At 41.1% G+C, this 27,071-nt stretch overlaps 1 protein-coding gene across 1 annotated transcript in view; it reads right to left on the bottom strand.

Annotated features, from left to right (window-relative positions):
- Positions 1 to 2,051: 2,051 nt before the first annotated feature.
- The window catches only part of LAMB4 (laminin subunit beta 4), a 109,778-nt gene continuing 84,758 nt past the window's right edge, over positions 2,052 to 27,071 (bottom strand). The window contains exons 26-34 of the mRNA XM_027574784.2: positions 24,531 to 24,691; positions 22,581 to 22,786; positions 21,607 to 21,768; positions 17,953 to 18,097; positions 14,628 to 14,835; positions 11,656 to 11,794; positions 8,833 to 9,006; positions 7,390 to 7,543; positions 2,052 to 2,774 (exon numbers count right to left, since the gene is read on the bottom strand). Coding sequence (XP_027430585.2) covers positions 2,635 to 2,774; positions 7,390 to 7,543; positions 8,833 to 9,006; positions 11,656 to 11,794; positions 14,628 to 14,835; positions 17,953 to 18,097; positions 21,607 to 21,768; positions 22,581 to 22,786; positions 24,531 to 24,691 — 1,489 coding nt within the window. The 3' untranslated portion in view covers positions 2,052 to 2,634. The remainder of the gene's footprint in view (positions 2,775 to 7,389; positions 7,544 to 8,832; positions 9,007 to 11,655; positions 11,795 to 14,627; positions 14,836 to 17,952; positions 18,098 to 21,606; positions 21,769 to 22,580; positions 22,787 to 24,530; positions 24,692 to 27,071) is intronic.

Here is a 27,071-nt window from a genome sequence, read left to right as displayed (position 1 = left end):
TCATGGGAGAGGGACACGAGATGCAAGACAGTTGAGAGTTAACTGGATGGTGCTGAGTGTCCAGTAGGGCGAGCATTAGCATCCTCACCTGAGTGCTCCTGGGATGTGATCTTCGATATATTCCCAGATGCATAACTGTCCTTGGTTACATTTTCCCCAGTCATTTCTTCAACTTTATGTGCTATGAGATTACCTTTAAAGAAATTCCTTTCGGGCGCCTGGGTGGCTCAGTTGGTTAAGCGACTGCCTCCGGCTCAGATCCTGGAGTCCCGGGATCGAATCCCACATCGGGCTCCCGTCCCACATCAGGCTCCCTGCTCAGCAGGGAGTCTGCTTCTCCCTCTGACCTTCTTCCCTCTCATGCTATCTCTCATTCTCTCTCTCTCTCTCAAATAAATAAATAAAATCTTAAAAAAAAAGAAATTCCTTTCCTGCATAATAAGCTGTTATTGTTTGCATATGTCAGTGTTTGCATCCAAGAACCAGACTGGTAAAATCATAATATTTAATTGGTTTTTTATTATTTGGGTTATTTGCATTTTTAATATAAGCAGTGCTGCAATGAATTATTCACAAAGCTTTTCTCCCCCTGCATTTAAGATTATTTTCTTAACATACAGGTTCAACTGGGTCTCAGGATAGATCTTGCTACACATTTTCAGAAGACTTTGCAATGTATAAAAGATACTGTTTCACCAAATCTTTGCCTTGGTCACTTCTTGAACAACGGATACAACAAGTAATAGAAGTTAGAAATGATTTATCTGAGGAAGATTTTTCACATAGGTGCATTTTTTAAAGACACCCAAAGCTTATCATTTTACACACCAAAGTTTAGAAAGCATAACCACTTCTTAATGACAACCTTTGCAAAGTGCATCACATCCTCCCTGACCTCATCAAACTGCGATCCCCGATCCCTGAGGCCCAGAGGAGATGATGGGTTTATCTCACCCTTGGACATGATTCTCCAGATTACTGCCCTTTCCTTAGGGCTGGGGAATTTTTCTACCCCGGGTGACCTCAACAGCCTCCTGGTCAGAGGACAGAAACTGCTCCCCCCTTTAGCCCTTTCCACACTCCTTAGCTGTTACTTGTGTAGTCTCCTACGACTGCAAAGCTAGAACAGTTGAATGTTGCTATTGCAAACAGATAATCATGCTCATCAAGTCTATCAATCGTGCACGAGTGGAAGTCAATATCCTGGTGGGAAGGCTGGAGTGTCTTCCACCCTCTACTCTACTGGAGTACACAACTTAGATTTTGTGACAGTCTATGTTTCAACTCTGGTTCAGTTGGTGTCATTTGTTGGTAGAAGTTTCCAGGTGTCTAAGTGCTGGATAGAGAGAGCATTGCAATCATGCCATTTCAAGAGAAATTTCTGATGGGCTTTCTGGTAGAAAAATTTCATTTCATTCTTCAGGATCTCCAGGGAAACTGCAATTTTCCTAAACAACGTATGTTTTAAGAAATTCCCTATTTATGTGTAATCCTAAAGCCCCTTCGTTGAATTTTTAGACTCATTTTTTACGAGTCAGTCCTTAAGGGAGATGGCTCCAGCGGCTTTCCTCTTTCATACATCAGTGTTGGTGTCCATTATTTCTTATTCAAAAATGTGGGGCCGAATTCCCTTAAAATAATCCCTCTGAAGGATGGCTTTCACAAACAGAAGCAATGGTGCTCGGTTATATATCATACATGCAAAAAAAGTTAATGCGAAATCATAGACCGATTTTGAAATGAGACAATCTGATCTCTCACACTAAACAATAACGGAATTGCTGGTCTTTCAAAAATCGGTAGCACATTTTACAGCAAAACTGCTTACAGACAATTTATGAAAAGTACTTCAATATTTATCTTTTTGAATATTGTTCCAGTGCCGTTTGGGGCAAACAGAACCCTTTGTTTGAGAGAATGAATATAGAGGGAAGTGGGTGTAAAAACAAGTTACATTTTGAATTGTATGCATTTTATTCAGAATAATTGTTTTATAGCTAAAGCAAATCCAAATAAAAACACAGGGCAATCTAGCACATGCCATCCAGATTTATTCCATCATAGTGTTAGAGACATTGATATATTTTAGCTTAATTTCTTTAAATTTATTTTTATTTTGTTTCATTGTGATAAGAACATTTAAGATGAGATCTACTTTCTGAACACACTTGTTGACTTACATACAATGTATAGCAGAACTCTAGAATTTATTCATTTTGCTTCACCGGAACTTTATGCCCATCGATTAGTAGCGCATTTCCGCCCTGCAAGCCCCCCCACCCCACCCCACTGGCAACTGATTTCACACTTAGGTTCACTTGATTGAAGTGATGATTAGTAAACAGAATACTTATTTATTTTGTACTTATCATATGTAACAAATTATTTTTACAGTATGAAAGGGAAAGGAAGGGAAGAGGAAAGGTTTCTGAAGCCAGAGATGATGTCTCTACTTCCCCCTTTCTATTCCATGTGGAACAGCATTTCCTTGGCCCAGCTCAGATCTTTGGCTAGGAGTGAGCTCCGGAGACGGAGGAGGTGGGGCTGACCATTTCTGTTTCCCAAGTTCAGCGTAGCTCCTCAGGCTTCCTCATCAGAAAAGAAGGCATGGGTGACTTTGCACTTTACCTCTGCCTAAGTATAGCAAGTAGCATATTTATTTTCTTGCTCATCAATCTCGTTTTTAACAGCAACAACTTGATCTTCCAACAGTTTCAGTTGGTCAGCTTTTTCTTGTCTACTCAGGTTCAGATCTTGTATCTTCTTTTCTAAATCTGAAACAAGAAAATGAAGTAAAGGATAGATTTGGTTTTGGTGGATTCTTCCTGGATACCCACCTTATATGAAACACAGGGATTTCTGTGCCTCTTAAAGACATATTTAGCTTTGCGTTTTGATTCAACAGACAAAACATTTATTGTCACCAGGCTCCTCAAGGTTTTCACACAAACCAGAGCAGACAAACTGATGTTTTTGATTGGACTTGGTGAATACTTCCACAGGTTTGCTCTTGCTGTTTTAACTTCACTTTTTAACATGTGTTCATCACTTTAGGGGACCTCAGTCTTTCAGTAAAAAAAACACTGACATTTTCGTTTCTTCATTCTGCTCTGCTGATATTCAAGCCCCTGAACAGGAAAAGCAAAGTGATGCCTTTCACTCTTACCCATCCATCCTTCCTGCCTTCCTTCCCTCCTTCCATCCATCCACGCATCCATCCATTTATCCATACTTCATTCAAAAAATACCTGGGAATTATAGTAAACCCCAGCAAGGAGCCCATAGTGGATAGAAGAGGTAGAGAGGGCCACAGTTAACAGTAAGAAACTGCCCTTAGGTTGAAGCGGAACTTCTTAAAGAAGGAAGGTAAATGTCCCACTTCACCTGGACAGGTCACACCTGGATCATCAGGAGGGAGTTGTCAAACCAGCCTGGAGTGTATGTTTAGAGGAAGGAATCAGATTGCTGAAGAAATATGAAACTATCCAGTGAACAAAAGATGAATTAACTGATGATGTTTTATATAGAGAAAGAAGAAGATTAAGGGGCATGTCCTGTAGTTATTTTCAAGTATTTGAGGCCTATGAAAGCAGAGGAAATGTGTTTTGTCCTCCTGAGGAAATAGAATAAAACCAGCAGGTGAAACCTCCATGAAGGAAGACTTTGATTATAAAGAACTTTCTAGCAGTCACAGCTGTTCAAAGAAAGAGCTGCTATGGGAGGTGGTGAGCATTCCCCCTCTGGAAACTTAAATATAGATCATTTGGGACTGAAAAGGAGACTCAGCACTGGAAGTGTGTTTGTACTAACAAGAAAAAAGACCCCTGCACTTCTTCCTTAGCAGTTAATGAGGCTGTGCTGGTCCCTCTTCATTTGCCTGCCCACATCCATCCTCCGTCCTGCTCTGTCCTGGAAAGCCAGCCTCAGTGGATGACATCATCTGGCTCCCGGGATCTTCGGAGCTCGTTCACACTTGGCCACTGGACAGTTCAGAGAAGTGACCAGGGGCGGGGGCGGGGTGGGGAGAGTGAACAGGCTGTCCCTGTGGAGCCGAAGGGTTCTGGCAGTTTTTACATCTCTCCCCTCAGCCTGCAAGGTGGTCCCTTGCCTTTGGCTCTAGCATTCCGAGAGTGCCCTCAGAGCACCAGCCCTCCCGTGTCCCCCGCTCCTTCGGGCCCAGGGATGCTGATGGCTTCTCACTGCAGCCAGTCACGCAACACGTCCACACTCTCAGTGGGCTCTCGGAACTCCTGTGTGTTTTTAAGAGTTCCTCCCATGAAGAAGCAGAGGCTATTTGCCCTCTCCCCTCAAACCAGGTCCAGCTGGGCCTGTTGTGTTGACCAACAGAAAGTAAGAGAAATCAGTGCACAGGCCCTCAAGGGCCTTACTCGGCTCATTGAGGAACCGAGACGCAGGCAAGCTGTAAAGCACGCTGGGCTGGAAGAGCCCGTAGAAAGAGGGCCAGCATCTCAGTCAAGCCCGGCCCCAGGCGCACCAGTCAGCTGACCCATCAGCTGGGAGCAGCACAGACCTGCAGAAGAACCACCCAGACAACCCACAGAAAAATCATGCATGGTTGTTGTTCTAACCCCCAAATATGGGGAGTGCTTTGTTGCGCAATGAATAGATAACCGAGCCAACTCTGACTGTAACTATGTGATCCAGAATTATCTCCAAGCGTGCTGCCTGGTTCTCGCTGGGACCCTGACTGGTACAAAGTTCTGTGGAGGGACCCTGGCTACAGACTGGGGACATTTCTCCACTCTCTCCACTTTGACCCTGCCAAGGTAAGGAAGGGCTCCTTTCTGGTGTCCCCTGGGCACTTCTTCCTACCAGGTGGAACTAGAGCGCAACCCTTGTGGGTCAGAGCCTTCTCGAGCAGCAGAGTCAGGACGGTGGCCAAGCCAATATCTTATTTTCCTACCTTGTTGAGCTGTGAAAACAGGTTTAAAAAGAGAGCCAAAAAAGTGGAGAGCATGATTTTAGACCTCACTTAGAAGGAAGGCCCCTAACTTCTCTTCTGACCTAATTTCAAAAAACTGTGGAAGTGGTCTACGGGAAAAAGTGGAAACAATTTGGGCCTCGACATAAAACACAAGACAGAAAATATTCTCTGATTTTAGACCTCACTTAGAAGGAAGGCCCCTAACTTCTCTTCTGACCTAATTTCAAAAAACTGTGGAAGTGGTCTACGGGAAAAAGTGGAAACAATTTGGGCCTCGACATAAAACACAAGACAGAAAATATTCTCTGATTTTAGACCTCACTTAGAAGGAAGGCCCCTAACTTCTCTTCTGACCTAATTTCAAAAAAGTGTGGAAGTAGTCTACGGGAATAAGTAGAAACAATTTGGGCCTCGACATAAAACACAAGACAGAAAATATTCTCCCCATGTTTCTGCTCCTATGGTTACAGCAACTGATTTTCACAGTTATTACCTGTGGAGAGTAAACAAACAAACAACAACATTCTGTCTTTTTGAATCTTTCCTAGTAATACCTTTTTTAAAAGTATTAGGAAAATACTTAAAATGACAGTAATGTAAATTATATAAATGTAAACGATGTAAATTATACAAACAATTATATAAATGCAAAAAGCAGTGTTTTCCTCTTCACTCTCCCCCTCGCCAGAGATAAAGAATGTTAACAGTTTGGTATGTATTTTTCCTGACTTTGGCCCACACCAATGTTGCATTTTCATGTCATAGTGGTGATATGAATGGTTCTAAGGCCAAAGACTCATTTTATAACAAAGAAGCATTATAAGTGAGGAGTCTTGGTTGTTTTAATACCTTGAGAATTACTTATATTCCAAATGAATATGACTAACTTTAAAGTTTTGGAGACAATAAATGCAACCAAAAGTAGAACTAGACCATTCATCATTGGATATTTCTTGATGATTTAGAGGTAGTTGCTAAGGGCATGATGACTGCCCAGAAAAATCATGAGCACCCGTTGTGGAGAAAAAAGATTCTAATTAACTTTCTCATTGTGTGTATTCCATGTTTACTATACTTGGTGTGCATCAAAATTTCCGTTTTTGATCAAAATGCTGGTCCAGACTACGGATCCTTCGGGAATGCTACCTACAGATCTATACAAGATGACGAGTGCCTTGGAGTCTAGATCATAGTGACTCCAAAACAGTTATCTGCATGGGAGGAGAAAATAAGCAGCATAGGTTAGGACGGGGTTTCTCAAGTTTCTCAACATCCACACTCTTAGCGCCCTGGGCAAAATAATCATTCATCATGGGACTGTCCTGTGTATTATAGAATGTTTACTAGCGTCCCCGGCCCCCATCCACTCGATGCTAGTTGTACCCCCTAGTTGTGACAAGCCGAAATGTCTTCAGACACTTTTGTCCCCGGGGAAGGAGATAAAATCACCCCTGGTTGAGAACCAGGGGGTTAGGAAAAGGGCATTTCCAGTTGACTGAAGGCAATGGGAGTTTGTTCTGATGAAGGCAGAGTGGAGACTCCCTGATACCCTTTGAAGTAAAACCATGCAAGTGGCTTGTTACATCTCAGTCCCCAAGGCACTGACCCAATTCCTACTTCCTCAACTCAGTGGGCTCATAGGTAATTGAACTGTGCCAATGATAAGCTGGTATAAATACTACCAGGAAGGTGAAGTATTAAGTAATTGTCAAATTGGTGGAGCATGTAATAGAATCGATAGAACTCCCATATGATCCAGCAATCCCCTCTCTGGGTATATATCTGAAGGAAATGAAATCCATATCTCAAAGAAATATCTGTGTTCCCATGTTCATTGCAGCATTCACGATAAACAACGTATGGAAATAACCTGAGTGCCCATCAATGGATAAAGAAAATGTGTGTGGGGGGGTGTATAAAATTCAACCATAAAAAAAGAAGGAAATCCTGCCATTTGCAACATAGGTGAATCTGGAGGATGTTACGCTAAGTGAAAATAAGCCAGAGAGAGAAAGACAAATACAATATGATCTCGCTTGTATATGGAATCTAAAAAAAAAAAGAAAAAAGAAAAAAAAAAAAAACCTAGAACTCACAGAAGCAGAGAGAAGAACAGTGGCTGCCGGGGTCCAGCTGGTGGGAGAAATGGGGAGAGGCTGGGCAAAGGGACAGACTTCCAGTTTTAAGAAGAAAAGTTTCTGGAGATCGAATGTTCAGTGTGGTGCTGACTAGTCAACAATGTTGTATTGCATTGTGTATGTGAGTCGATCTTAAGCATTCTCACCATAAAAAGAAAACAGTAACTATGTGAGCAGGTGGATGTGTTGATTAACTTAATCGTGGTAATCATATCACAACATATATTGTCACGTTGTACACTTTAAATATATACAATTTCACCTGTCACCTAGACCTCGGTAAAGCTGGAAGAAGAGAAGAGATACCTGCTATTCTTCTTATCTTGGCCTCTGTATCTATGGCCAGTTTTTCTGCTGCATCTTTTAGCTGCTCCACTTTTTCTAATGTCACCTTTGTCAGTCCTGTAGCACTGGTCTTATGTTGAAGAACAGCGCATTGGTTTTTCAGCTCTGCAAATGCCTGTAACAGAGCAACACCACCCTCCCGTCACCAGAAAATATTTACAAAGCATGTACCCATGCATGATATTTGCCTGATACCGTTCATAAAAGGAGGAAGAGGAAAACCATGATCCAGTCAATAGGCTTGAGTTGCCCTGATATTTCCAGACTTTTATTTGCATTTTTTTTCTTTGTAGGCTGAAAAAATTCTCAGCTTTAGTTAATTAAAAATAAAATTGCTTTGTTATAAAGTAGCAATCATGATTCTGTGTGAAGGCGGTTATTTATGGGGCACCAATCGTTTGTCCTCAACGACTTAAGGTGAGAGATACAGAGGACAGAAGGGACGCAATCCTGCCTGTGACAAACCTCTGGGTCAGCTGGGTGGGTCAGGGGCCAGTGCAGGGTGAAGGGCAGAGGGAGCTGTGAAGCTTTAGAAGCAGGGATGCATTTTTTGGCGGGCAAGAATGTAACAGAGCCGTGAGGCGGGCAGGGAAGTACACGTGTTAGCATGAAGAGCTCCCTCGGCATGAGAATGGAAACCTGGGGGGTCAGCCTGGGTGGCTGACAGTCTAGAATGTGGAACAGCTAGGTGAAGCCCAGGAAGGGAAATGGGGTTAGGATGGAGCAGAAGTACCTCTCCCAACCTCCCTTCCCTAGGAAATGTGCTCAACTCCCAAGTCCGTGGGAAATTAGCCAGCACATCAGGAATGAAAAGCAAGAGAATGGACCAATTGTAAAAACACTTTCACATTTTTTCTTGTGTGTAAGTGACTCTATTAATGCAACCAACCAGAGATATCCTGCTGAGAAAATGAGTTGATAGTTTCTTTCAGCAACCTAGATGAATAGGGTATTTTCCACAACTGTTTAATTAACTCTGACTTTTTTAACTTGACCTGTTCTCTTTGGCAGGTGACTTTCACTTCTTTGTTTTCATGATAAGTTATGTGATTGTATTAGAGTAAAGGGTAAATACACCCAAGATAGACCAATGGCACAAAGTGTGAACGTTTGGAAGGAAGGAAACATTTGACGAGCACACTGCCAGTAGTCCTAGGAAGAGGAGATTCGGGGAGGAAACACCCCATCCTAATTTGGTCAAAGGACTTCTGTCTTCCCTGGAGACAGTCCTCCACTACAGAAGAGCCTTCATGCCTATCGGGATCCCTACTACCACATGCCACTGAGCACGGTCCAGCACTAAGGCGAACCGCTGATAAATGGCACAAGGAGCTGAGGCTAAAGCATTATCCTTCAAAGAGGCTCTGTCTGTCTGCTCTTGGTGGCACTGGTGGGGCTAATGACCTGCTCAAGGCCCCCAGCCTGGCGTTGGGCCAATGCGGCCTGAGCTGTCACACGGGTGGCTTGCTCTCGATTCCTTTGCAACTTGGTGTGCAGCTGGAAAAGCCCGTCCTCCAGCACTGACTGCTGCTTTGCTAAGTCCAGCTCATTCTCAGTGTCCTTGGCTCCATTTTCAGCCTGTTGTTGATTTAAAGAGCAGAGAGGAGAAGGTCTCTTTATGTAACAAACAAGAAAACAAATGATGTAATTACCCCTCAGAAAATAAGCTAGGTGGGAAGGGAAAGTGAATCATTCCTTCAATTTTTTCGGTTCCATTAAAAACAACATTGTAATAAATATTTCAGACATCCACATGGTTATAAAAGCAACTATGACATGTATCCATGCTCTCAGTGGCCAGTTTAAGAATAAAGCACCTCAGTTAAGGCTCTCCTCACACCCGTTCCCTCCCCATAAAGGTAACCACTATCCTGAACCTAATATTTGTCATTCCACGTACTTCTACACACTTTTTCCTATATCCTATGCAGTATGTCTAACATATGCAGTATTTTTTTAACTTTATACAAATATATGCTACTGCGTATTTCTGCAACTTGAATTTTAATTCAAAATTATACTTGTACAGTTCTTCCTGACAAATTTGCATAGCTTTTATTTATTCAGTTTTAGCAATTTAAAGCATTGCATTGTTTGAACATACAATTTATATTTTTATTCTCCAGCTGATGCAGGTGGCTTCTCATTTTTCCTCCTTACAAACAATAATGAACATATTATATTTGTTTCTTATTTCTGTGGCTCCATTTGTCCCATCTAGAGTCAAATCTGACTAATCATCTGTTATCTCTTATATCTTGTTCTTGGGTCATACTTTTATACCTTTTTTGATTTTTGTACGCATAATGAACATTCTGATTTTGTATTTCTACGTCCAGCAACTGACATATCCGCAGTCTCTTGTTTACTCTTTCCGGTGCCTCTTGCTTGAGGCAATTTGTTCTTTTATGGGTTTTGAGAGACATTTTTGAACCTTTTTAAGGTGCATTCCTTGGGAGGGGATTTCTGCTGGCCTCTGTCAGGCATCTGAGGGCACTCTCAGCCCACATCCACTTTAAGTGACATTTTTTAGCTTGGGTTGTCGGGGCCATACGGGTAGTGTGAATTCTAACCTCGAACTCGTGTAAGAGCCAGCTTATGGTTAGCAATTCTTTGTGAAGACCTTCCTCCCCCACAGCAAGAGTCTTTACTGGCACTGCCCCTCCGTGTGTGTGTGTGTGTGTGTGTGTGTGTGTGTGTGTAGTTGTGTGCACATGCATGCGTGTGGTGGGCATGCAGTAGTAGATAGTAGTAGTTGAACACTTCACTGAGGATTTTGCCTTTCCATGCAGGGGTCATATTCACTCCTTGTGTGGGCTTTGTTTTCTGTCTCTTATGCATGGCGAGCATTAAAGCCAACAGCTCTCCTACACCAGCAATTGGTGGATACCTTCTGCCTGCCATCAGGTTCATCCTTTATTACCTCTCTGGATTCATACTTCCCTGTCACTGTTGGCCTCTGAAGATTTCCTCCATGTCTTATTAATTCAGCTATGTATTACAATTTTCAAAAAATATCCCAGCCAACATTTGGGGTTTTTTTCTACTAGGAGGGTTCCGTAAGAGGCCTGGTCTACCATATTTGTAAAACAAAACAAAACAAAACAAAACAAAACAAAAAACCCACCTTCTTGTGCCCTTGGACATATTTTTTCTAGAGCACAAATCTACAGACATTTTCTGTAAAGGACCAGAGAGTAAATGTTTTATACTCTGTGGCCCATAAAGTCTCTATTGCAACCACTCAACTCTGTGCCACTGTGGCACAAAAGCAGCCACAGACAATACGTGGCTGGATTCCAATAAAACTTTGTGATTTTAGATGAAAAAAAAAACAAAACAACAGTGTGCCCATTTGGCCCACGCACTGTATTTGGCCATCCCCCATTCTAGCGTCTATGCCTCGAAGGGGAAAACCTGGAGGCCTTCTTTGGTTTTTTTGCTACCCTATATTTGAAAGCTGTTCACATCTAAGCTTTTTATTTCCTGGTGCACTACTTCCTGTTCTATCACTTTCTGCTTTTCTTTTCAAAATGCGTCTTGCATTTAGGTCTGTACAACCTGGCTGAAGAACAGAGACTGGGGAGCTGGCATTCTGTGGGGAAGGCGATGGACTAGAGGATGGAGCCTTGGAGGGAGACACTTCACACGGCTTGGGGCTAGGTCCCGTCCTGTCCTCCAGCTGCCAGACTTCCTCTCCCGGATCCATGATGGGGGTTAAACCATGGCCAGGCTCCCACCGAGCTCTGGATGGAACACTTTCTTTGGGGCAAGATATCCTTTTAGTCCTAAGATAGTCTGATGAGATTTCATGCCAAACCTGGCAGTTACAAAAACCTGGCAACAATGAACTTTATTTCTTTGCCTTGTGAGCTTTAACAAGTCTATTACTTTCCCTAGAATCAGAAGGGATAAACTCCCGCCTCAAATCTACCTTTAATTAGCTGTGTGACCGTAGGCAAGTCACTTAACCTCCCTGAGTCTCAGTTTCCTCATTTACAAGCTGGTGGTAGCAGCTGCTTCATCCCCCAGGAGGGGTCAGCAATGATGAAGTGATGCCGTGAGAACCTTGTAGAACATCAGTTAAATGCATCACAGCACCACCGTTTCATTTTATCCTATAATCCCATCAGGCAGGTCAGGCAAGCATGACATTGGCACACATCAAAACCAGGCTGTCTCCACATTCAAAATCTTTTTCAGGTTAGTTTCCAAGAAGATAAATACCTGCAGTATGTTCTTTTTAATTTTCGTTATCTCTGCCGTCAGCTGTGTGATGGTAGAATTTACCCGTCCTTGGGTGACTTGAACTTGTTGCAATTTATTCAGCGTTTTGTCAAGATTTAATAGAACATTTGCTGCTTTTCTAAGGTAGGATATTAACATGTCTGATTAGATAAATACACAATTATTCATTTGTTTCACCTTGGGAGTCCATTCGACTCCATGAAAAACTTGGCTGAATTATTTATAAAGTAAATTTAAATTGCTCTTAAGCAAGGCCAAGTGCGGAAATCTTTATTTTGAGAAATAGGTAGGTCGAAATGCCAATAACAACACATATATATGATGCATATCAAGTAGATTCAGATTTCACCAGGTAAGGAACTCAAAGATATAGGTCTTATTTATTCTTAATTTGCCCTAACCAGAGAGGCTTGAGGACCGTCACTGGCAAGCTTTGAACAAAATAACAATCCTCGGCCAATTTCAGTTCCTTAATTTCTCCCACTTCAGCCACACTCTAAATCCTCGCCAGAGCGGGGGTGGGAGAGTTAAGGGGCCCCACAGACAGCAAAGAGAACTAAAAGCCCTCTGTTTCTAGGCTGTGTTTATTCAGGTTTATTTAAGCTCCACTGACATTCTAGCTGCCAGGGGCCCCATCAGAGGTTAAAATCACAAGCATACCAAGTGGTTGTCTATTTTACAGAAATAAGCTCACCTCAAGTCAACACTCACCAGATACTTGGATCTGTGGGCTCAAAACCACCTTTGGAAGAATGTACCCAAGTGAATGAACTATCAGATAGACCTTTGCAGAAGCAGCATTAGAAATGTGTGCGGAAGAGCAAAACTAGCTAAATTGCAAAACAGCCCTGCCCCACGCAACACTACTTCTCCTCCCAGTGGAGTCTCTCTCTCTCACTTTTTAAAAAGCCTATTTTTTTAAAGAGCTGTTTTAGATTCATAGCAAAAATGAGCAGAAGGTGCAGAGAGTTCCCTATACCCGCTGTGTCCACACACGCACAGCCTCCCCAGTTATCAACATCCCTGCCAGAGGATGAATCTACATCAACACATAATTGACACCAAAGTCCCGAGTGTACATTAGGGTTCACTCTTGATGTTGTTCACTTGGTGAGTTGGGACAAATGTATAATGACATGTATTCATCATTCTAGAATCACACAGAGTATTTTTACTGTCCTAAAAGTTCTCTCTGCTCCACCTATTCATCCCTCCCCTCAACCCCTGGCAACTACTGATCTTTTTTACTGACTCCACGGTTTTGCCTTTTCCAGAATATCCTATGGTTGAACCATATAATAAGTAGGCTCCCCTTTGTTTACTTCTTTCCCTACAGTTACAGAAGGGGTTCAGGAGCCTTCCCTTCTCATAACACCCCCCGATATCTTTGTATTTATTCTTTTCCTTTAAATTTTCAATGTAACTGCTTTTAGAGTAAATTGGGAAAATACCTAAAATACCTAAAAATAGAAGAGGAAGAAGAAGAGAAGGAAGAGGAGAAGACGGAGGAAGGAGAGGAGGGGGTAGCAACACACAAAAAGAGAAAAAAACATATCAGGAAGGGGAAAATTTACCACTAATCTTTTTACGATACCAGCATATTCTAGCATCTTTGTCCTACAAATTTTTTTCTTTCCATGATGGAGATCCTGTTCTATATATAATCTGTTACCTTTTTTTTTTTTTAAAAGCATTAACATTACACTCGAAGAATTCCCTGCATGTTATAAAGAATCCTTCCTCAGCATCATTTTTGACAGCTGTGTGATCGTACAGCAGTTTCTTATTCTTCCTGGTTGTAAGTATTAAAACCGGAAGGGGTTGGGCCTACAGGGGAGTCGGTGCACTTCATTTATGCAACTGGCTGGGGAGACAGCAAAGAAAGCTCAGGTCTCAACTGCTGGGCGTCCTGACATGATGGTGTTGCCACCATCCAACTGAGCCCACAACGCTGACCCGCCGCACCCCATGCTCCTAAAAACACCAACATGCCTCTTCCCATTTGCTTGGCTAAGTCGACAAGGGCAAAAGGAAGCACGAGTTAAGGAACTCTGTGTATCATATCTATAGTTTTTTTTTAAGGTTTTATTTTTTATTTATTTATGAGAGACAGACAGAGGGAGAGAGAGAGAGAGGCAGAAGGAGAAGCAGGCTCCCAAGGAGCACGGAGCCCGATGTGGGACTCGATCCCAGGACTCCGGGATCATGACCTGAGCCGAAGGCAGACGCTTAACCATCTGAGCCACCCAGGCACCCACATATCTATAGTTTTACTCCCGTGTTATTCCTGGGGCACTAGTGTTCGTTTCTTCTACTCCTCACCATCATATCTTTTTAGTGTAGTCTTTTTTTTTTTTCTCAAAGATCTTATTTATTTGAGAGAGAGAAAGAGCGAGAGAGCACAAGAGGGGGGAGGGTCAGAGGGAGAAACAGGCTTCCCGCTGAACAGGGAGCCCGATGTGGGACTCGATCCCGGGACCCTGGGATCATGACCTGAGCCGAAGGCAGACGCCTAATGACTGAGGCACCCAGGCGCCCCATTAGTGTAGTTTTTCTTAAAAAAATTTAGATCTTCCAAGTACTATTATGGTACATTTAGAAAGTACCAGACATAGGTCAGCAAGAAAGGGAAAAGACACTGATATTCCCACCACTTGTTAAGATATTGGCATAGAGCTAGTATATGGCACTGATTTGTTTGAAGAGTAACAGGTCACTGGAAAGGCATTCCAAGTCTATAGCGAATGGGAAACAAGCATTCCTGCCCCCTGCCTCCCAATCCCCCAGCTTCCTGAGGCTCCTGCAAATAGCTTAGCCCTCACCCTGGGCACTGAGCTACTGGAGGGTAATTTCATTCAAACATTAAATAGCTCCTCACCCAGATATTTTTCAGATGGCCTTTTAGGAGTTGGCCTGGGCGAGCAAGATGAGAATATTAATACTGTACTTACTCAGCATCTTTTGTTTTCACCAAAACCCTCTGGGCTTCCTCTGCTGCTTTCTTTAGCCTGTCCCCATCTGGTCCGTAGCCCTCATAGAGCTGCATCAGCTTCCGTATTTTGTCAAGTTCATGGGTTAAATTCTGCGATATCATTGGTAGGTGGATGTCAAGTACGCGATTTGCAACCTTCTCTATGTCCTCCGGAGGCACGTTTTCCTCTTAAATAAGGAGGTGGTTTTAGGTCATTGTGTCTCCTTAGTAAACACTGTATCTTGTAAATACAACCACAATGAACTCTAAGTCAAATGTACGTGCAACTGATTATGTGTCCCTAGCACACCGGGATTAGACTGTCTACGTCCGTAGATTCTTCTTCATCCTCAGTTTTCCCTTCTCTCTGAAAGAAACACTGTTCGTGTAGTGTTGAATACACGCTGCACAAATGCTTGGTGGAAAACTGAAAAACTACAGACTTGGAATATTGTATATGTTCTGCGAAATGTCCTCCTAAGAACCAGTTAAGTCAAAAAGCAATTAAAATGGTTAAATGCCTGTTACGAAGATTTGAATACAATGAATGAGACATTGGACTCAGCACCAGGTTTGGACTCAACAAAACTTGATTCTAATCCTCCGTGACATCAAAAAGGCTCACAGTTGTTGCTCATCTGTATAACGGGGCCACTCTACCCGACGCTACCACTCAAAGTCCTATTTTGAGACGGGAACTTGACAACAGAGAGTAAAGTACTGGATGAATAACGTGTTATCAGGAAATTGTTAAATACACCCATGCCCTGCTTTTCAGGAAAATAAAATTGGCCTTCCTGAGAACTGAAGCGGAAGATGGACTGTTAGGGTCCGGGGTGCTAACACTCTGTGACTCTCTGGCTCCTTACTGAGGCATAATGCTAAAGCCTGTGTGGGCAGTGGGAGGGCTGACCATCCAGTGGGGGAATATAAGCCATTCCATAGGAATACTGCTCACATGAGAACAGAAATCATAAATAGAAGACGAAATGATCGGGATCCAGAGGGAGGAAGAAATATTTCAGGAAGAACCTCAAAAAGGCACATAAACTGAGCCTGGGGGACAGCAGAGGTTATACCTGTGGAAATGTGACGTGAAGGCAGGGGTAAAGGCATTCTAAATTGAGCGACCCACAGATGCCAAAGCTTGGGTGCAGCACAAAGCAGTCCTCGGATCAGTGTTGGTGAGAGAGTCGAGTCTAAATGCAAGGGGGTGCCAATCCCGAAAGGCTGGGAGCAGAGCACGGGAGCCTCTAAATGTGAGGCCAAGGACCTTGGCTTCTTCAGGAGGCAGTGGGCACCACAAACACCTTTTAGCATTTGACGGACATGACATGAGTATATATCCTTTTGGTGATCATTTTCGCTCTAGCTGTTTTGTTTAAAATAAAAGGAGTATTTTACTGCCTGTCATGTTTTTGAAAAAAAAAGTAACAAGATTTTTTGTGAGTAAGTCAAAACCATACTTGAAACAAAATGTACTGCTCTCAGAAGTTGGCTCTTGAAAGAAATGGTATTTCATTTTATAAAAAAGGTTCTAATAAAAAGTGAATTTAATTTAGCCACATATTTGTCATTGAACATTTATTGGCCTTTGTTATGAGATCATAAATTCAAAATTTTTCTATGGGACTTTCAGGAGAAGTGACACATAACTTTGTTAATGGGGAATTCAGACCCCAAGGAAAATATTATGATGGTCAAGAAGAGTGGAGTAGTGTAGCCACCATACAATTTAATAATACTTTTATTTGGGCTTTATGGAAAGGATAGAGGAAAAGGAATTGGTGAGTGAAGGGTACTGCTTCCTGGTGATCAAGGATCTTGGGGCCCATAAAATTTCTTTTATGGAATAGGATTTTTCCCTTTGCCTAGGCTAATTTTTGTTGTAATAATGGACACAGTTTTGTTTTTGTTTTAACTCCTTGGGGTAATTAAAGTAAACTTCTTTATTAGAGATGTATTCAGCAGCAATGAGAAATGAGACCAGTAAGGGAATAGGCTCTATGACCCAGTGAATGAGGTGGAAAGCAGTAGAACTTGCCTTCTGAGCCATCAGTGAGGCCCAGAAGTGTATCATGCCATTTTGCACAACTGGTCTAGCAGTTTGGTTTTGGTTTGGTTTTGGTGCCTGAATTGACCTGTATCCGCAGAAATAGCTAAGGTGTTCCTTAATCCAACCAGTTCCTGGATCTGTGTCTAATCAATACTAACTCACTGAAAATTCGCTTTTGAACAAACAAAACGTCCAGTAGACGGATCCCACCTCATTCATTTTTACTGATTATTTTGGTCATTTTTATTGGTTATTTGTACTGCCTCATTTTGTTCTTATTTTGAAAATCAAGACTAGAACTGTTCATACGGTATCTAGAGATATGGAGGTGGGAAAAACAATTGGCCATAGGGGTCTCTTACAAATATTAAACAGGTTCACAAAGTGTTTGCAAAGATGGTAACAGACATCCCAATTGTCAGCTGATTCATGTGAGGAGTATTAAGTTACTGAATCTGGAAGACGGTGATGGAGAAGAAAGCCTCTTAAGATTAATTCCATATAATGTTGTACCCAAGCTGCATTATTTGCAGAGAGTGAGGTTTCAGGTCAATTTCCAGCTGTACTATTTGATTTTTATCTTCAACTAATAATTCTCTGTAGTTTAAAATAAACTTCTAAAAAATAAAATCAAAGTGAACTTCTCCCATAATAAGGTATAATGAGGGATAATAACATCATAATTATAATAATAGATGGATCAAATTGTACCTTTTGGTCAATCACAGAGAACCAATATGAAACTTGGAAAATATTCCATAATAGTTATAACCGATATTTTAGATACCACCTCACTATAGTATTTGGTATACTAACCAAAATCTGGCATGCCTTGATCTCACACAGTCTGTCAGCAGAGAAAATCATGGAATCATAACATTAGGAAATCTGATAGAATCATCATGTTAGACTTTTTTCTTAAAAAAACCCCACATAACTTTAAGCACCAAGTTCACTTGTTTGAAATTTTAACTAAATTCTAGGACTTTTTACTAAATTTATCTTATACAGATAGCCATACACACACACACACACACACACACACACACACACACACACACATATTGGTACAGAGTTAATATTTGGGGATTATTTTCATTAAGAAATCTTAAATCAAGGGGTACATCATGTTTCTGATTTAGGCATTTCATTTCCACTTATATAATTTGAAATTGGTTATGCTGTTTGAGTATACTTAAAAAAAAAAGAAAAAGAAACAAAACTAGTTCCAATATATTTTTCTAATTACCTGACAAAAACATTTTCAGCTTTTTGATTAAAAGACTCATCTTCTCTTCTTCAGATTCACTTTGATTTTTCATATTCCTCAGTTTCTCACTTAGCTGTAAGGCATTGTTTTTGGAGACTTCTGCCAGTTTACTTACATTTTTGAGCTGGAATAAGAAAAAAATAACAATGAGGAAAAAACACAATGAGGCACATTGTATGATGTTTAATCACTTAGCTGGACCAAATAAAACTCACTAAAAACAAAATAGGACTATAGAGAATTAAAAGATCATTTTAAGGGATTCATTTACGAGGTGATACTATTTGTTTTCATTATCATTTTTCTTAATGTGAATTTATCTTGTGGCGCCTGGCTGGCTCAGTCGGTGCAGCAGGTGACTCTTGGTCTCAGGGTTGTGAGTTTGAGCCCCACTTTGGGTGTAGAGATTACTTAAAAAATAAAATCTTTAAAAAAATAATGTGACTTTATCTTTTAAAACCTTTTTTTTAATGCTTTATTTATTTATTCATGGGAGTCAGAGAGAGAGAGGGGCAGAGGCAGAGAGAGAAGCAGGCTCCCCGCCTAGCAGGGAGCCCGATGCGGGACTCGATCTCAGGACCCTGGGATCATGACCTGAGCCGAAGGCAGACGCTTAACCATCTGAGCCACCCAGGCGGCCTCTTTTAAAACCTTTATTAGTGATCAAAAGTATTATTTGAAAATAGTTTTGACCTAGTGCTAATGACTTTTCCTTATACAAATGTAAAACACAAATTCTGTTTTAATGAGACTTTAGCATTCCTATCACATCAGCAAATTACTTGGGACTACGTAGAGTGGTCATTATGTTTAATAAGTTAAGAGTATTTTCTTTTATGTAAGTTAAAATAATTACTCTTCTTGACATTCCTCAAATTCAAATAATGTACTTTTTCTGAAAGCTAAAAAGAAAGCATTCCTCCTTTTAATAAACGAGTTTGAACTCGGAGCAAGCTACAAAGATAAATTCCAAACATCTTGTACACTTGGTGGGGGAATGATAGATCTAAAACTTGCCCTCTAGAAGTACAAATTCTTAATTATGTGATTTGAGAAAATTCCTGGGCTTTTCTTGAGATTCTAACAAATTAGAGAAAAGAAAAAAAAAAAACCCAGAAAGCAATAGGGTAATATCACCAAATTGAGCTGTATGGAATAAATTAATTGTGACAGAAGTAGGGCTAATTAGGATCAGACACAATTAGGAAAAAAAAAAAATCTCCCTTTATTTCCCCACAAAAGGAGCCAGCTTAATGTGAGCCATACGGATTTTGTGGAAAAGGATTTAATTGCATTCATTGGCAAATGATGAAACGAAAAAGAAATATTTACATGATTAAAAATATGTATCTTCATTTTTTGGAGAGTTGTCCCTTAATTTTCGAGAACTTTGAAAACCTTAAAGTGGTGAACAGTTGCTGAGAGAGATCTTCAAAGTTCCCATGACAAAAAAATATAACTAGGTGAGGTGATGGATGTTAACCAAACTTCTTGTGCTAATCATTTTGCAATATATACATCTGCCAAATTATGTATGCCTGAAACTAATAAAATGTTCTATGTTAATTATATCTCTCCCAATTAAAAAAAGAATAAAATGGTTAGCAGTAAGTAAGAACACATGGAAGTAAAATGAGAATTCCAGAAATAAATACTCTGGACAGGAAAACACAAAATTATAGGGATGAAATCTGTGTTGATTAGTCGATGCTATATTCAGAGAGAAAGAGATTGCTAAATTACTTCACTCTTAAAACATCTCTCTGCAACCCATCCTCTGTCACCACTGGCTCCTGAGAATTCTCTTACAATCTTTTCTGGCACTCTTTCCCCCATCTAATCAAGAGGGAAATAGCACACCATTTTATCAACATGAAAAACCCCACCCCTACCCTTCCCAGTTGTTCATTTACGTGCTGATGAAGCCAAATTCTGCTAGAACATACGTCAGGGACTTTTTTTCTTTTTTTAAGTAAAAGCTTAACACAGGGCTTCTTTAAATGGTGTGAGGTTTCTGGGTTTTTTTGAGAAGGGGCGGTAAGGTGTAGTCGTTTAAAATTATGTTGAACAAGTCAGGATTGTTTTAACCACCAGGATGCAGGACCAGGATTTGTCTTTGTTATGTTCACTGCTGGGTCCCCAACATCTAGATAAATGTCTTGCACATAGTAGGCACTGAATGAATATTTGTTCAAAGAAGGAAGAATAACATACAAGTGAAAACTAGGTGGCAATGCAGAATTATGACAATGTAAATAAAAATTTTCAACATTCAGGATGTATAGGGATATCCACCCACTGGGCTAATCAGAGGCTTGCACCAGAACTTGGATTTGGGAGCATGTGGAGCAAGGGCTTGGAACCAGCTGGGGCTCAGGCTCATGTGGGTGAGGCTCAAGGAGGAAACTGCTGTTCTGTGTGTGTCCATGTGCATGCAAGCTCGTGTGTGCACGTGTGTGTGTGTGTGTGTGCCTGAGATATGCACCGTATCTTAGCTGTGGTTCTCAGCCCATTCCCAAGCTTGGCCTTCTATCCTCCTGTTGATTCTGAGACTGTTTTTTTCAGGAGTTGGTTTCTGTTGCTTACAAACAGGAATACTGCCTGCTATAATATTTAACATATATTTTTTGTGTGTAGATACATTTTCATTTAAATAATTTTTACTTAAATTCAATTAATTAACATATAATGTATTAATGGTTTCAGAGGTATAGGCCTGTGATTCATCAGTCTTATATAATACCTGGTGCTCGTATTATTGGTAAAGAAATTTAGCTTTTTAAGAGATTTTTCTTCTTCATCAAAGACTCTATGTATATTGTCAAAAACGGAGCAAACTAGGGCACACATCATCATCTTGTATACAAGATGAATCCAGTGTATTCACAGAATACCTAAAATTGTATTCATCATTTCCAGGTGAATACATAATGTATACACAAAAAAAAACCCTAAGGAAAACTAGGCAATTAAAAATTATTCTCATATATCAACATGATCAGAAGAATAAATGAAAACATTTCAAGTTATTAGAGACTTAATCATCAGGTACTTAAATATTAAAACCACTGTATCATGTCTAAAAACACAGGAAGGAGTACAAGACCTAAGGGTGTATTCCTATTAAAATATTTTCTAACATTAAATTAAATTTTAACATTAGAATTTGTATATCGAGTAGAATTTCAAATATACTCTTGAATTTGTACAAATTAGTCTTTACTTTGAGAGATCTAAAGTTTTCAAACCTTTAAGGCTAATAGTCTCCCATTTCTATGTAGTGTTTGCTATAAAAGAAACATCTACATGAGTCTATGTCCTACAAACACAAACTTTGATTTCTTTCTCCTCTCTCTCTCTCTTTCCACACACACACACACAAATATACATTTACACACATATATGTGATACATATATAATAGAAAATGTCAATATTCACATGTACTTCTAAATGTACATTTACATCCACATCTGTATTTTTTAATCCTATGTTTCCAAGCATAAGAACACCTAATATCTAGAATCTGTCCTTTCGCCTCAAAGCTAAATGGCAGTTTTAAACATTTCAGACAGTTTGCTTTTTTCTTCCTATTGCTACAGCTTTACAAATAAAAGAAGAGAAGACATATTTACCCGGAGCTTCCAACCCTGAACCTGGTTGCTCAAATTATGAATCACAGACTCTGCTTCCTGAGCTTGCTGGAGGGCATCACTGGAGAGGGGCAGGGGGCCACGACAGCTGGGGCCATCACCGGACGAGAGCACGCACAGCATGTCCCCTGGTTCTCCACACACCTCACAGGAGAAAGGATTCATGTTGAAAAGCGACGTGTGGGCAGAGTTTTGCTAATGCCATCCAGGTTCACTGAGGCAAAGCACTGCTCTATGCATATGTGTTTCTTCAACAGTGGTTCATGCTTAGCGCATGGATGCAGCCCCGTGAAATGTTTCTAGGTAACTAAATACCTAAATTTTTTGTTGTCAGCGTCGTGTCAATTGATGCCATTTTTACGCTTAGAGTTTTTGGAGAAAACAGTCAAATATCTAGCATTTCTTGCGTGTTAATTTCATTTTTTAATTTTTTTAAAAGATTTTATTTATTTCTTTGACAGAGAGCGACACAGTGAGAGAGGGAACACAAGCAGGGGGAACTGGAGAGGGAGAAGCAGGCTTCCCCCTGAGCAGGGCGCCCGATGCGGGGCTTGACCCCAGGACCCTGGGATCATGACCTGAGCCGAAGGCAGACGCCTTTTTAAATAAAAATTACCTTTTATTTATAAGAAAGCAAGAGGAGTGAATGTCTATAATCTGTACCATTGTGGAAGTAGCAAATTATATAAATAAATGTAAGATAATAAAATCAAGCCACAGTCTTACTATGAATTTTCTCAAACTTTGACTTGGAAAATAAAAAAAAATAAAATAGAAGTATATTTATATTATTGATATCTTATATAATAGAGCATATCTCTATATATATTATGATATTTACACATTTATAAAGTATAAATAAAAAATTAAAATGCAAGGCAGGAAATATAATTGAAGAGATTTGTATACCAAGGAGAAATCACAAATACTTTTACTACACCATCGTGAATATTTACCTTTTCGTTCAGTATTTGGATATCTGGTACTGTAATTTGCTTTAATTTTTCCAATGACGAGTTTTGTTTTGAGGTTAGCATATCAAAGATAGTAAGTAAGTCATTCCTGGTTTTTTCAGAGTTTTTTATGATAGAAGTGGTTTCACTACTTTTCTTTTCAGCAGATGATGATCTCTGATAATGCTTCTTGATGTTCTCTGAGTAATCTACATTAATGCAAATTGAGGTAAGGTAAGTTTTGTGGGAACAAATGAAATTATATATTGGTTATCAAGACAATCATCCCCCAGTTTGTCCAATGTCTTGGTCTCAATGACCAATACAAAAATTCACCATCCTCTTCGTTGAATTTACACTTAATGGGGAAGGAACAGAGTGAAACAGACATCAATATAATAGGTACAGAGCCTTGAGATTTAAGTCTGCAGACATGGGTTTGAGTGTTGGCTTTCCCCTTTACTGTCTGCCTAAGTCCTTGAGCAAACCAGTTAATCTTCTTAGATTGTGTTTGCTTCTCTGTAATTTGTGAGGACTAAGTGAAATAATACGAGAATGCTCTGTAAAGTGTTCCACGGATGTATTAATCATGTATTCATTGGTATTAATGACGACTACCTGTACGAACCCTAACGCGACACACCAGCCGAGCTTACCTAACTAGATGGAGCAGCAGGGGTTGACAAATTTGTTCTGGAAAGGGCCAGAGAATAAATGTTCTAGCCTTGCCGGCCACAGCAGATCCAGCACAGCTTCTCAACTCTGGAGAGTGAGAGCAGCTGCAAGCAATGTCAACGAACGGGTGAGTCTGTCTCCTAGTGAAACCCCTTTAAAAAAAACCGGCTCCAGGTAAAAGTGGCAGGTTGGACCATGGTGTGCTGACTTGTGATGTGGAGGCTGATGACAACAGGTCACAATTGTGTAGTGCTTTCTCTGTGCCTGCCCTTCTTGTCAGTTTTCTTCCTGAATCTTCACAAAACACCACGAGGTGCGTGTTAGCATGATCACCCCCATTTTACAAGTGAGAAAACAAGGCTCTCAGGAGGTAAGTTATTTGCCTGAGGTCTCATGGACAGCAAGGGATCAAGTCAAGATTTCAAGCTGGGCAGTTTGATTCTGGAAACTATGTTCTTCAGCACTGCTTTATATTTTCCATATTTTTAGTAAAATACAAATTCATGAAGGTAATACGGTTCGTTTTACTGCAAATGATAGTGTTGCAGGACTTTCAACAGTAACTCAATATTTTAGGAACCAGAGGCCCAGGGTCCTGATCTTTACTCCCTATGCAACCAGAAGTCGGGCATGAAACAAGCACACCTTCCTATTGCTTGGGATGATTTTGGCCTTTATTTATCTGGCAAATTTTATCCTCATTTTGTGAAGTCCAAGTCAAATGTCACCTACTTCCCAGAGCCTTTCCCAGTAAACCCAGGAAGAATTCTGTCCCCATGCTCGAGTTGACAGTCCAAATCTTTCATGCTGTGAACCATTTTGAAGTGGCAACCTAGACAGCAATGGTCGGATGTCCTTTCTCCGAGTGTCCCTGTTTGTTTCTTTGACTCTGAGGGGAGAGCCAAGGCAGGGACCTTTCTGGGCATCATTCTGCGGAGGGACAAGTTGGTTTTGGAACATCATGGGCCCAGTCCGAAGCCAGTTACACAAGACCCCTTGCATGCTTTGGCATTAGGATAGTACGCTGGGTGTCAGTATCTGTTTAGTATCTGACGGTTTGCTGTATTCATTATTTTCAACAGACACTCCCCAAGCTCTGCCCTGTTTAAAAAGTTGAAATATTCATGTACAAATAATACCTTTAATGGGTGTGTTTTCAGGGCCTAAAGTGCTCAGCTCTGTGGCAATGAGCACAAGGTACCTCGCTAATGGAATAAACGATGGATGGCAGCAACCTCTGTCCATCAACGGACCATCCAAGTGCATTTTCTCTCTTACCCATGATGCTTGCATTACGGGCACGGGAACGCAAATTGATTTCTCGCTGAAGATCTTCACATAAGAGGTCTGCTTCATTCCCCGTTCTTCCTATCCTTTCTTTCAGATCTGGAAACTCATGCACTGCTTTCAGTTGCACACTTAGCTGCATGATTTGTTCCCTGGAGGGAAAAGAGAGTAAATGTAGCGAAGCTTGTATTCCTGTTGATAGATGAGTGAAAAAAACACACCAATATTGCCCTTGTGATCAGGCACCCTCATAATTAGAATGGATCCTTCTTCCTTGATGTTGTGTTTGACAGTTTATAGTTCTGTTTATGGTTCCTCTCTTTCTTGTCAATTCAGCTTCCTGGAATATTTTAGCACTCACTTAAAATACAATCCGCATAAAAGGTCTAGTGGAAGAAAGGCTTTGAATCTTTCAATTTCAACTATTTAGACTCTGTCTCCCTTTGCTTTGGGTTTTCAAAAACACACATTCAGAGACTGTTCATTTAAATCCATGAGATCCAACCTATATCCAGCTTTTAACACGGAAGTCCTCACCCAGCCCAGGGTAAAAACCAGTTCTTTATTGAGAATAAATCTGCTTGCAGCAAGGATCCTTCTAGTGCCACTGCTGTACAGGGTCTTAACTTGTCATTCCCATGAGTGACAAGGAGATTTCCTTGTTGATGAGGGTACCCAGGCCTGGGATGTGTTCATTCTCCTCACCTTCTCCATGATGCCTATCTCTGTCCCGCTTCAATTTGCTGGGTTCAGCACCCACAAGTGGGTTCAAGGAAATAATTAGTAATATCCCTCATGATAAGGAAATTCGGTGCAAATCGTGAAGAATACAGTTGAGGAAAATTACAATATGAATCTATGGGACTAATTTATCTTGGCAGAAATGCAAAACATTAACTAATGCTTCCTAGCATTTTCTACTCTAACTCTCCCTTCTAATCTATAGACTTTTCCTTCCGGCGCGCCAACTGTCAGGACTATAATTCATCAGGTTAATAATAATAATAACAATGATAGTAGTTACTGTTATTATAATTGGTACTCTCGAAGCCCTACAATGCACCAGACACCATGCTGAGAGCCTTGTCTGAGTAATTCTCACAAGAAACCTATGAAATAGAGACTCGATCCCCCTTTTGGATGAAGAAACAGATGCCTGGAGAAGTTAAATAACTTGCCCAAGGCCACACAGCAATAAGTGGATTTCAGTCACGGAATCTGTACTCTTGATATCCTGGCTTCCCTGCCCTCAGCCTCCCCTTTCATTAGTAATTTACCCAGCAAACATTTGTTATATGACTGAACCGAGCCTGGAGAAGGTAGCCTCTGTCCTCAGGGGTCCCTCAGTGAGGCAATGACCCTCCCAAGCACAGGGAGGGGGGAAGATGGAGAAGGAAGGACATGTCTTTTTCTGAGGAGGTCATGGAAGGCATCAGGGAGGAGGTGGTGTTTTGGTGGTTGCTAAGGAGGAACAGGAGCTCAGCAGGTGGACCAGGAGGGGACAGGCATGCTGGTTTCTGGCAGAAGAGGCCCAGTACTCACTGCTTTCCTCATCACTTCAGGCCTGGCCCTGGGACTCCTACTTCTCTTGCTGTCTTTCTGCTCTATCTGAGGTCCTGTGGTCTCTGTTTAGAATGCCCACTGTGGACGGGCTCATTCTGCTTTATTTCTGACAGGTCCACTTTGTTCATCATATTCTAGAACCACAAACCCGTGGTCCATGGGCCAAAGCTCATTCTCAGACACATTTATTTGGCCTGTCTGGTGCTTTTTAAGAGCATTATTGGATTAGCCAGCTATATTTTAAAGTGGGGACATTTCCATAAAAATCTGGAGGCCTGACATCTCTTGAAAAGTGGAAAGACCTGGGGACACAGGGCCCAAATCCTGCAGGACAACAGTCTTTACAAGGCGGTGGATGTGCCTGCTTTTAGTCGCCAGGCTGGCTTGGCCACGTGACTTCCCTGGGCCCTGTAGGGGCATGGCCCTTCCCCCGAACTATGGCAGTGGACTCCCATCTCCTTCCTTGTGTAACTTTGAAGCTACTACCGTGTTTCTGCGACTTTTGCCTGATGAAAATGAATGGCTTTATATTGACACTGGTGTTTTATATAACACAAAACTCTGCAGCTTCAATTATTCCTTAATCCAGGACCTTTGATTGGGGGGTGGGCAGGGGATATTTTGCTACATAATCACAATCTCTTTGGTTTCTCAGTAGACTACGTGCTCATAGAAGGACGGAAGACTGTATCCCATGCATCCTGGTTTTTGCCCAGAGCAGTTGGGAAACTTTTTCTGTAAAGGGTCAGATAGTAAATATTTTAGGCCTTGGGGGCCATAGTCCTGTCACAACTACTCCACTCTGTCTTGTCCCGAGAAAGCAGCCACAGAGGACAGGTACATAAATGGGCGTGGCTGTACCAGTGAAGCCTGATTTACAAAACTAGGTGGCGTGTGGGATTTTGCCTGTGGTTTGCTGAGCCCTGGCCCAGACCAACCAACATAATTTCCAGAAATGTTTGATGAATG

The sequence above is a fragment of the Zalophus californianus genome, chromosome 12 (genome assembly GCF_009762305.2).
Source record: "Zalophus californianus isolate mZalCal1 chromosome 12, mZalCal1.pri.v2, whole genome shotgun sequence".
NCBI classification, from domain to species: Eukaryota; Metazoa; Chordata; class Mammalia; order Carnivora; family Otariidae; genus Zalophus; species Zalophus californianus.
This window is presented reverse-complemented; position numbering and strand designations above follow the sequence as displayed.